This window comes from Cannabis sativa, chromosome 5, assembly GCF_029168945.1.
Source record: "Cannabis sativa cultivar Pink pepper isolate KNU-18-1 chromosome 5, ASM2916894v1, whole genome shotgun sequence".
Lineage (NCBI taxonomy): Eukaryota > Viridiplantae > Streptophyta > Magnoliopsida > Rosales > Cannabaceae > Cannabis > Cannabis sativa.
Window position 1 is genome coordinate 47,373,636 of NC_083605.1, and position 12,750 is coordinate 47,386,385.

General features: G+C 31.5%; 1 protein-coding gene across 1 annotated transcript; it reads left to right on the forward strand.

Moving 5' to 3' along the window:
- Positions 1 to 5,849: 5,849 nt before the first annotated feature.
- On the forward strand, positions 5,850 to 6,440 carry LOC133038369 (uncharacterized). The gene has a single exon (XM_061116494.1). The coding sequence runs from the start codon at positions 5,850 to 5,852 to the stop codon at positions 6,438 to 6,440; it is 591 nt and encodes a 196-aa protein (XP_060972477.1).
- The last annotated feature ends 6,310 nt before the right edge of the window (positions 6,441 to 12,750 follow it).

Consider the following 12,750-nt stretch of genomic DNA (forward strand, 5'->3'; position numbering starts at 1 on the left):
TAATCATAGTCACAATATTGGAATTTTACACAACTAGGGCTAACTCCTAATTCCACATTTATAAAATATTCACATGGCATTCAAAATTCAGATAATCACATAGAGCTCAGAACGAGCTTTCATACGATATATAGAACTCCCAAATCAGAGTTCGGATCACAAAGTTATGCATTTTCAAAGTTGGAACTCAAATCTGCCCAAAAACTCGAGGGCGGGCCGCGGCATGCAAAAGCCATGTCGTGGCACCTAGGACCAACTCCCAGGTTCCACAAAGAGGGACGGACCACGGCATGCTAAAGACCATGGCGCGGCACCTGGGTTCCAAACCCAGAAACCAGTAAGCGCCCCTTCGATTTTCAACAACAAAACACCTCCAAATCATGCCAAATTTACATACAACTCAAAGTCATTTACCACAAATTATCAAGCTCAAGGATAAGGTATTAAAATACATATATCATGCATGAAAACCCACAATAAAACTCACTAAAAGTTCAGATTAATCAACATAAAATAGAAGCTCAACACTTTGAGCAAAAATCCTCCATGAACACTCAAACAAGAGCTAGAACTCAAGTATAAACTCCACACCAATTTCAGAGCTGTAAAGATTAACTAGAGAACCATTCTAACTCAATCTTCTTCAATTTCACAACCCAAAACCACCTACAACAATCTTCAAGCACAATCAAGAATATGGTATCATAAAAACACTTATACCCACACACATGCATTTCAAGAGAACATACATCAATTTCATGCTTTTCAAATAAAAACCCAGCAATAACTTCAATTAAAACTAGCAAGAGAACTACCTCAAATATTACAAGAGCCTCCTTGAATTAAATGGCTCCTTCCGCTCAGATTTCTAACCCTTGTTCCTTTATGTGGCAAAGTATAATCAAGATCTGAGCCCGACACTCCTTCAGTTGTTTGGATTCTTCACAGTCTTACACACTATGATTGAGGACTAACTTGCTATGGGTGGACATGCATTCAATCACTAAGGCTTGAATTTGTTTGTGAAGAAGACTATAGGATTCAAAAATTAGAAGGAAGAAAAGAAGAAGAAGAAGTCTCAAACTCTCTTGTTGTCTAACAAGATGAAAGTTAGGTGAAGAGTCATTAGTTGGATTAAGAGACAATTGTTTTCTTTTTATACTAATTCACTTAAGGTTAGGATTGAATTATTTGGAATAAAAAAAGATAAAATAATAGTAAATATAGACTTAGTGGGCAGCCATGAAGTGGACCCATCACTAGTTAGATTTTTGCTATTTTTCGCAACCATTTATATATTTTTCACAAATGCCATATTTTGCAATTTCAATCCTATAAATGCCAAAACTATCTATTCAATAATTATAATATATTATATTATTTATTAATTAGACTCCACAAAGTCTCTTAATTAACAACTTAAAATCTTATTTCTTCACAATCAAGCCATTTCTTAGTGAAAATTCATAAACTAGACATAGTCTAATTTTAGAATTATAATTGATTAATTAAAATCAATTAATTGAGTCTTACAAGCAGTTTGTCTCAACTAGTATGGGGACCATGGGCCTACATAACCGAGCTTCCAATAAACAGATCTAGAATTTACCAAGTAAATTCCCTAACTTATTAATTCTTGATCCTTACATCACTATAGATTTGGAATTGCACTCTCAATTATATAGAACGCTCTATATGCTCCCCGATATAAATACGCTATAAGTTATCCATTTGTTATAATCCTAATAATCAATGATCCTCTATAGATAATTTACATTGAGTAGGGATAAAATTACCGTTACACCCTTGAATGAATTTTATCCTTAAAACACTTAGCTACCTATAAATAATATTTTAGTGAACTAATATAATCACTAAAATGAGCACTCTACCATTTATCTCTATTAAGCCAAGCTCGACGGAAATCATCGTTTCACTTCTATGTCCAGATAAAAGCTATAAATTCTGTATCTATGATTAGCGCTCCCACTGAATTGAACTACCATTTCCTTAATCTATATGTCACGAGAAGATCCATTTGGTTGACTTTAACGAACATATTGAATAACACAAATAATACAATTGAACTAGAACTTAACCATCACAGGATTGAGATCATTTGATATAAGATCAACTAGGTGATATTAAATTGAATAGATATTACGGTAAGTTTATTATATCTAATCCAAGTTCAATATCGGTCCCTTCTAATGCATACTCCATACATCCAACCCAAGCTTACATTAACCAATGCCCTGGAAAGGACATAGCACTTATCCAAGGTGCAAGTAAACTACATTGTAGATTATCCTATCAGTTAAACCATGTGTACTGATAAATCATAGGAATACATTTAATCACACAATGTTGATTACTTTCCAATGTCTTAACATCAGAATAAACAAGAATATCAGTGCGATAAGCATTTGGATCAATTTATAAATCAAATAAATAAATAAATGATCATATGAACCAAATAACACAATAAATAAGTAATGAAATTAAATCTGTTTCTTTATTGATAATTGAATAGAAAAGATTACATTAAAATAGAGTTTTATTTAGGGCACAAAGCCTAATAGCGTAAGTTTTAGAAACAAACACGCTTTTCCACTTTTTTATAATTATAATGCTTGTGATATTAAGGAGTTCTTTTGAGTGGTTTTGATTTGTTCAAAAAGATGAGCTGACAATTTTCTTTGGTATACTTTGGGATATTTGGGATATTTTCTTTGTACGAATATATGGAGGCTTTTATAACTTCTTACTTGCATGAATACAACGAAGCTCGAGTTCAAGAAATTTCTTATCCTTTTAGCCCTCCTCTAGACAACAACTATGACCACTTGAGAAAGAACCCTCTTTTCCCTTGAAATTATTTTACCAGGATCTTAGATCTACTCACATGTATGTTGATTAACACCCTAAATATGAACTTTCTAAAACGATGAAATAAACACATATAAAGTTTAGTAAACCTTACATTGGGTGCAGCGGAATATAATGACTCCTTCCGTTCAGATATCTAGCCCTTGATTCCTTTCTGTAGCAGAGGATTATCAATATCTGAACCTGGATCTCTTTCTCTGATTCTTTGGTGCTGAAACTCTTTCATGCTAAAAGTCTTTCTTCACGATCTTCCTCACTATGGTTGAGGTATCACTTGCTGTGTGTGGACACTACTCTTACACTAAGGATTTCGAAATCTCAAGGAGGAAGAGAGAGAGAGTGGGGTCGGCCAAAGATAGGGAGAGAGAGAGGCTCAGTTTTTTTCTGAATCAAAAGTGTAATTTTCCTGAAGCCTTCACTATCTATTTATAGCATTCCACTAGGGTTAGGTTTGAATTATTTGGCATTAAAATAATGAAAATATCAGTTTAAATTTCCTACAAAAGTGGCCGACCCTATACAAGTGGATTTAGGCCTCACGTTTTGCAATTTTGCAGTTTTATCTTTTCTGCATCTGATTTTCTCAAAAACGCCAATTTTCTAATTCAACCATTTAAATGCCAATTCTAACTATTTAATAACTATAAATAATTATTAAATAATATTGTCATTTATCATATTTATTAATTGAACCATACAAAGTATCATAATTAACAAATATGCCCCTAAAACTCTTTCTTTACAATTTCGCCCTTACTTAGTGAAAAATTCACAAATAGACATAGTCTAATTTGAGAATTATAATTGATTAATCAAAACCAATTATATGAGTCTTACAAGCAATATTATCTCAACTAGTGTGGGGACCATGGGTCTATATAACCGAGCTTCCAATAAGTAGATCAAGAATTTATTACTAAAATTCACTAACTTATTAATTCTTCGTTGAATCCACGCATAGAACTTACAATTGCACTCTCAGTATATAAAATGCTCTATATGTTCCACCATATAGACACATCATTAGTTATCCATTGTTATAATTCTAATTTGATCAATGATCCTCTATATGAATGATCTACACTGTAAAGGGATTAGATTACCGTTACACCCTACAATGTATTTAATCCTTAAAATTCTTAACCCCGTATAAATGATATTTCAGCTTATGTGAAATGAGACCTCCACCATTTATTTTTGTTTGGTCAAGCTCGAAGGAGATCATCCTTTACTTACTATTTGCCAGATAGAAGCTATAGATTCCATGTTTATGTTAGCGCCCCCACTCAATTGCACTACCGTGTTCCCAAAATGTATGTATCACCGTGACCTAAAAGTAGGCTTAACTAACAAATCAAAGAACACGAATAGCCTCCTGAGATTGAGCCTAATCATAACAGGATTAAGATCATTTGATCTAGGATCAACTAGGCGATATTGACTTGAATAGATATTACAGTAAGTTTAATAAATCTAAGTCAAAGTTCAATATCGGTCCCTTCCGATGCATACTCCATGCATCCAACCTGAGCTTTTACTTTAACCAATGTTCTGGAAAGAACATAGCACTTCTCCAAATGCAAGTAAACTCTGTTGTAGATTATCATATCAGTAAAACCCTATGTCTGATAAATCTAGGAAACTTTATTCGCATAGTCATGTTTACTTTCCAATGTGTTGACAACACAATAAACAGGATCAAGTATGTGAAAGGGTTCAGATGAATTCATACATTATGTACATATAATCATAAAATAAATCATGTGAACCATGCAACATTAAATGTTATTTCTGATCTATATTAATAAGTAAATCTTATTGTATTGAAATGAGTTTTATTTAGGGCATAAAACCCAACAGCGCTTAAGAGCCAAGATAACAATCATGGATTTGGTGCGGTAGTTCAAGACTCACAAAACAACATAATTGCAGGTTTCTTATCTCCAGCAACCTCAGACCTTCCTCCTATCTATGCGGAAGTAGAGGCTCTTTTTAGGGCCTTACGTTTGTGTAAGGCAGTTCATTTCCCTAATTGAAATTATTGTCATAAATTGTCAAGTCCTTGCCTCGAAAATTCTAAAGGAGGAGAAGGATCTCTCAGCCCTTTCCGATTTGATTTGGAAGATCATCCAATTTTTGTCCTCTTTTCCTAATGCAGCAATCAAGTTCACATCTAGGGGCAACAATTTTATGGCGCACGACCTTGCTCGCAGAGCATTAGGAACAGATGAAGAGCTTAAACAATTGTGTTTCAAGTCCTCTTTAGATCTTTGTAACCTGTTCACTTTTGCTGTTCTTCTTTGGTTACAGGTCTTGTTGGTTCAAAAAAAATCGACATTTCAACTTCGCACTAAGTAATATTTTGGGTTCCCACTAAATATTGAAAAGAAATAAAATAACCCATAAAACTTTTAAAAATATATATAATTAGGTGCTTCTCAGTGAAAAAAAAACCTCCACGTGTCGCATTTCCAATGATATCTCCAACATCCATCTATTGGACTTTTCTAGAGGTCTTGTAAAAAAAAATTGTTATATATATTTGTGATATGTCAACTTTGGCATGTGTATGCATGACATAAAATATGATATGATATAATTATGTACATATATTGCCTATATGAGTCTATTTTGTATTTGTTATGGGAAGTGCTAATTGAAGACTATTATATTAATGTATATACTTTGACACTACATTAATGGTGTTATTAAATAGAAAAATGGTATAAGGTTACTAAAGGTGCTTAGTATTCTCTAATATGTTATATCACTATTCATACAACTAGATAGAGAACTTATATAATTTATAACAAAATAATTTTATAGAATATGACTAACTAATAATAAAATATTAGTTATGGATTAATGCCATTTACTTAAAGGGTCAAAATATATGGAACATTGCTATCAAACAAGATATGAACTGGTATTTTAAGAAACTCTTAAAGCTGCGCAATAACATGAATGAGATCATCTTGTTTCAAGCTGAAAAAGGAGGGAGATTCAAAGCAAAATATTTCTACACCTCCTTGATCAAGGATGAAAAGGTCGAGTATTGCTCAAACGTTTGGAACAAGCTTGTCATCCCAAAGCACAGGTACACTTACTGGAAAGCTATAAACAACTTGCTTTTAACAAGAAACCACTTGATCAGATTTATCTGCATTTCTTCATCTCTTTGTCCGGTTTGTGAGATTGAAGAGGAATCTCATGATCATCTTTTCATGGAGTGTATCTTCACTAAGAAAGTTGTTGAAGATATTTACTCTTGGCTGGGATTTGTGAATTGGCCGAAGACTAGACTTGATCTAGTTGATTGGTGCTCGAAACCATCTTTGGGGCTGAAGGAAAAAGTGATAAACACCGTTATTGCCTCAACGATTTATATAATTTGGAAGAATCGTAATAGATGTGTATTTGATAATTGTTGTAGCTTGGTCAATGTGGTTAGTAAGGAGATTAAATTTCTTGTTAAGTGGCGTATTTTGAGGGTAATTACCAATGTAAAAAAGGATGATAATTATATAATTCGTGTTGTAGAAAGCTGGTAGCTTGTGGGGTGTTTTGTTGGCGTTTTCCTTGTTTGTATTGTTTGCTCTGTTTGAATAAAAAGTTTCCTTTTGCTCACAAAAAAAAATAATAAAATATTATTTTTAATAAGCATACTTAATAATAACGTTTTATTAAATATTATGTAAAATATATTTTAATTTAATAATTATTATTTAAAATAATTAAAACATTTCACAATGGCAACATAGTAGTGTTGGAATAAATAGTATCTAAGAACTATGCTCTTATATTATTATTTTTTTCTATGAAAAATATTACTTTTACTATTATTGCGTTTTTTTTTATTTTTTGAAATTTAAGCGTTTATATATTACAACCATATTTTACTTGGGACTCGAACCCAGGACCTCCAACACACACACTCACCTATGGCCACTTGAGCTAGCCTCAAGTGGTTCTATTATTGCAGTTTCAGCGTTTCGGTTTTCAGCACTATTAGGGAAATTATAACCATTTTTAATATTTTTATATGATATATCTATAAACTATGCTCTTATATTAATATATACAATCATTATAGGACAATTTTAAAGTAGGGTTTAGTTTTACAATTTTTGGTTACAAAATTTTAGTTTTCGAAACTATTTTTAATATTATATGATGATGTGAATTGTAGTAATAACTAATAAGAGTAGATATTTCACCAATAATTTTTAAAAATTTAATTTTCAAATATTTATTGGTCAATCTAAACAATCAATTAACTATATTTTGTTTTTTAGAGAGTAATCTATATCACACTATAATAATCGTGAACGCAAAAAAATTTCCAGTCAACAAACTAATTGTTTAATCAAAGATATACAGAGTTGTCACTACAAATAAAGCAACTTATATACGACAGAGTTATCTCGGAAGTTTAGACAAAATAACTTGATATCACCTTCAAGAGGCATTCGATGTAAACAAATATCTGGACCTAACTACCTACAAAATAAATAGATGTATAAAAGTGGATTAGCGCACAATATTTTGTTTTAAATGCTTGAAACTTGAAGTACTCTTTTCAGCATTATAAATTTAATAAAAAATTAGGATGTATACGTGGTATTTACTATTTAGTTGGAGAGAATAAAATGGAATGAAATAAAAAGAAAATAATTTTTCTTTTTTTTTTTTGTTTATTTTATTTTAAAGTATTAAAATGCTATTCTTATATTCTAGTTATATTTTAATTTTTTGCAACAAAACAACACTTAATAGGGTTTTTGTTATGTGAGTTTGAGTGAAGAATAAAATTAGAGAGAGTAGACGAATATGAACCCCATATGTTTGATGAGATTACTACTATTTTAATTTAAAAATTGAGATTACTTGAAAACACAAACTGACCTTATTTGTGATTATAAAAATATTTTAAATCTATCTATAGAATTTGTGTGTGATTTTGTGATTATATGTGACTGGTTGGAGGTGTGGGTTGGGCGAGCGACCAACCGATCTTATTTGCGTTAAGTTATATGCGGCTTATGGCTGCATTTACGGCATTTTTACCTGTAATGTATGAGACAACGCAATACATAATTTAAGTTTCTCAACTAAATCGATATTAATATTTTCCTTCTGAGACCAAATTGATATATTTGGTTTTGTTTTAGTTTCTTTTGATTATTTTGTTTTGTTGCCTTTATTATATATAGATATACTTAATTATTCGTTACTTAATTAGATACGAAGATGATGGTAATTAATACTAGCACGTGTACAGCTAGGTATAAGAGAATATTTATTTAATGGAAATCAACATTTGTTATAACACAAAATTAAACAGATTTGTTTTGTACCTAACCTTTTTCGTTATTACGTACGTACATGTGCATTAAAACACGAGCTCTAAATATAATTACATTAATTTCTACTACACATGAATATGTTCATATTTTTCATGTACGGTAAATGCTATTTATACAAATATAAATTGTGAGTACTTTCAAAAAAACTATATCTTATCTTACTATTATAAAAGTGTCTTGGTGTGCTATTTTTTAACTATTTTGCCCTCTATTAAAAAGAAAGTTTCCAAATGTATCATTTTATTGTTTTCTTGACTATTTAATTTTTAAAATAATTATTTATTTTTTGTTTCACTCTTATTGGTGAAGAAAAATTATAATTAACCCTATTATCTATTATAAAATAATATTTCTTTTACATATAATTTAACATAGATATATTGCTTTTAATTTTATTATTGAAGAAAAGTTATAATTTACCCTACTATAGATTATAAAATAATATTATTTTATTTTTGATTTATTTTTTGTTTCATGTATATAAAATAGTAATATAATTTCTTTTTTGTCGTTTTATGATTTATCTATGTTCATTAAGTTTTATATTTTTTTTTTTATTTTCTCTTTTTCGTATATATAATTTAACATAGATATATTTTTTTTAATTTTATTAATTATCTAGATATTTTTTCAGAAGACTATCACCAATAAATATAAATTTACTAATTAATTCATAATTTAAATTTAATAATTTTTTTATATATATTAAATTAATAATTTTTAAAAGCTTCTTATATTATTACTTTAATTAAGCTAAGTCTTATTCATTATAGAATTATATGGAATGAAATATAATAGCAATTAAATACACTTTCCAATATCACTCATTATTAGAGTAGCAATTTAGATGATAACATGCATATTTTACATAAACATAACCAATTTTAATTTATAGGTTCAATATGACAAGAAAAATTATGTGAATCATGTTTTTATCCCTGAACCCAATGTGAGTTTTTTTATTTTTACTTGCTCCCCCACCGTGATCAAATGAGAATGGATAAGAGGCTCGTGAGATTGATTTGAGGGGGTAGGGATGGCTATATTTGTGGGAGTAAACTCTAGGCGAATATGAAGCGCATGGATACAAGTTATGTCTTGGAATGGAAGACAATTATGAAACTGCTTTGTCTACAAACAAGAAAGCTATACGTAATGCAACTATGAATCTCATGGAGAGTTCGATCCTGGCTCAGGATGAATGCTGGCGACATGCTTAACGCATGCAAGTCGGACGGGAAGTGGTGTTTCCAGTGGCGGACGGGTGAGTAACGCCATAATTGGGGTGGGGCCTCACAATCACTAGCCGATATGATTTCTCTCATGCATTTCTTTGTTCATAGTTTGATATTCTGGTGTCATAGGCGTAGAAGAACCACACCAATCTATCCCGAACTTGGTGGTTAAACTCTACTGCAGTTTGGTAATAGATCCAATAAAAATTTCTATTTTAGACATATTGAAGGAAAAAAATTGAATGGGATAACAGAGAATTCTGTTTTATTTTGATTGTTGTTGCTAATTTTAGAGATTTTTTATTGGCGCGCCACGACAATTGCCCCTATCAAATTCTTATTTTACGTGAGGGGTTTAATTAGCCCCTCCCGATCGTATTTCACCCTAGATTAAAGAAAAGATGGGAAATCTATCTTTTCAAAGCTATCGCCCCACTAAAAAAAATATTCTTGTGATAGGTCCCGTTCCTGGTAAAAGATATAGTGAAATCACCTTTCCTATTCTTTTCTTGGATTTGCAACTGAAATAAGTTCTTGCTAATGGTAAAAAAGAGGCTTGAATGTGGGTGTTGTTCTTATTTCTTTGAGGGGTTTGAATTAGCCTCTCTCGACCGTATTTCCCCCGAGATTAAAGAAAAGATGGGAAATCTATCTTTTCAGAGCTATCGCTCTACTGAAAAAAATTATTCTTATGATAGGTCCTATTCTTGGTCAAAAATATAGTAAAATTACCTTTTCTATTCTTTCACTGAACCCCGCCCAGAGGAATCATTACCACAGGGCATAAAGGGGCACGTTATAAGCGTCTATGCCGTAAAATAGATTTTCGACGGAATGTCAAAAACATATATGGTAAAATTGTAACTATAGAATACAACCCTAATCGAAATGCATAGATTTGTCTCATCCACTATGGGGGTGGAGATAAAAGATATATTTTACATCCCAGAGGGGCTCTAGACAATACTGTAGGGGAGGTCCTGGAGAAAAATAGCTCGACGTCAGGATGATAAAAAGGTTAACACCTCTCATTCTTATTACTTTCTTTTTTAACTATGACAAAGAAAAAACTGAAAAGTGAAAGGGTCTCTTATTCAAAACTACAATTATGAAATCCTTTCTCTCCCCCTCCACACCTCAGAACAAGACAGAAATAAATCCACTATCTGTTTTTTGTCAAGCAATATGTGGAGTAACTCCCGATATAGCATTAAAAATAAGACATGTAGGCAGATTTACTCATCACGTTCCCATTGAAATAGGATCCGCACAAGGAAAAGCACTTGCCATCGTTGGTTATTAGGGCCATTGCTGCCATTTCATATGTATATGGTTACAATTATCTACGTTCTCAATGTGCCTATGATGTAGCACCAGACGGACTGTTAGCTACTGTATATCATCTTATGAGAATAGAGTATGCTATAGATCAACCGAAAGAATGGTAATAAAGATTATAAATTGACTTATTAAAGAAGCGAGCCACGTCTGAGTTAGCTTGGATATGGAAGTCTTCTTTCGTTTCTCAATAGTGACATAAGACTAAGCTCATGAGCTTATTATCCTATGTCAGAATAAGTTGATAGGATCCCCGTTTTTACGTCCCCATGTCCCTCCCGTGTGGCGATGTGGGGGCGTTAAAGAGGAAAGAGAGGGATAGGGTTTCTCTCACGCTGGGTAGCCAAGTGTGGAGCGGATAACTGCTGAAAGTATCTAAATAGTAAGCCCACCCCAAGATGAGTGCTCTCCTATTCCGACTTCCCCAGAGTCTTCGGTAGCACAACTAAGACAAGAAGGGGTTTTCTGCCCTTGTTGGGGTGGAGTGACAGAAGTTTTGAGAATTCAAGAGAAGGTCACGGCGAGATGAGTTGTTTATCATTACGATAGGTGTCAAGTGGAAGTGCAGTGATGTGTGCAGCTCTCCAGTCTATACTTGGGGTGGGGCCTCACAATCACTAGCCGACGTGTTTTTCTCTCATGCTTTTCTTTGTTCATGGTTCGATATTCTAGTCTCCTAGGCGTAGAGGAACCGCACAAAAAATATATATAATAAATAAATAAATAAAATCTTAAAGATGATTCTATTTTTTTTTCCTGGAAGAATATTCTATTGGGTGTTTACTTTTTTCTTTTTTCTCATATTAATTTGTGTTGTTATTTTGAAAGGGGTTTCCCATCTCCTTAATAATAATATAAGGATTAAATATCAATTTAGATTCTATATTTTATAAAATTTATCGATTCTGTTCTGTAACATATTAAATTAGACCCTGCATATTATAAAAAAGTACAAAATAATACTCTGAACTCTATTTTTAATGATTTTTTTTTTAATATAATCAAATTAAAAGGTAATTTCTAGCATTGAAAATTACCATTGACCCTTTAAGAAAAATCAAGATATATTTAGAGAAGTGTTTTCTAGCACTTGAGCCTTAAATAAATACTCAAAAATAATTACTAGAATTATCTAGCATATTACAGTCAGTAAGTGCAAACCGATTTTGAGTGGTATGTATATGTATGAAAACTTTGGTCTTTTAAGGAGCATCATGCAAATTTGTATTCAAGTATAAAGTGTAGTGTTTAAAAGTGAGAGTTAGTTGTTTAATTTTAAGTGTCTTTGAGAGTGATAACTATATAAGTGTGAGAGAAATTATTAGTGAGTGCTCCAAACAAAGTGTCTAACGATTTAAGTGTGTTGTGATCAAATATTGTGTATAAGTCTTGGTGTAATTACTTTTACAATAATAAATGTAATTATATTTTTTTATGTGTTTTCGTGTTCAACATGAGGTATCAGAGCCGGATTGAGTTCTACACATTGTTGAGTATCTAATAAATGTCATATACGAATAAGACAATGTTGGGTAGAGTATCTACACATTCAATAATAACATCATTACATCATACCTACCATAATAATTTCATACATGAATTTAAAAAAGACAGGGTAGAGTATCTCAATATTCAACGGTCTTACACTATATCATACCCTACCATGGCCCCTTATTTGTACCCAAGTCGTCAACATACAATATACAACATACATGCAACATATATAATTCATAACAACCATAATCTATATCATTTTAAATAGTTTATATTGTCTCTAAAATTATACATTCTTAGTATCATATAAACATTAATAATAATAAATTGTGAATCATATTCCCATACACAAAGAGTTATGTTACAAAATTGAACACATATAAAACTACCTAATTTTCTTACTTTAAGTCTTGCTGCTAAAACTATTG

Coding starts and splice junctions, on each gene's coding strand:
- LOC133038369 (XM_061116494.1), top strand. CDS start 5,850: ATGAATGAGATCATCTTGTTTCAAGCTGAAAAAGGAGGGAGATTCAAA.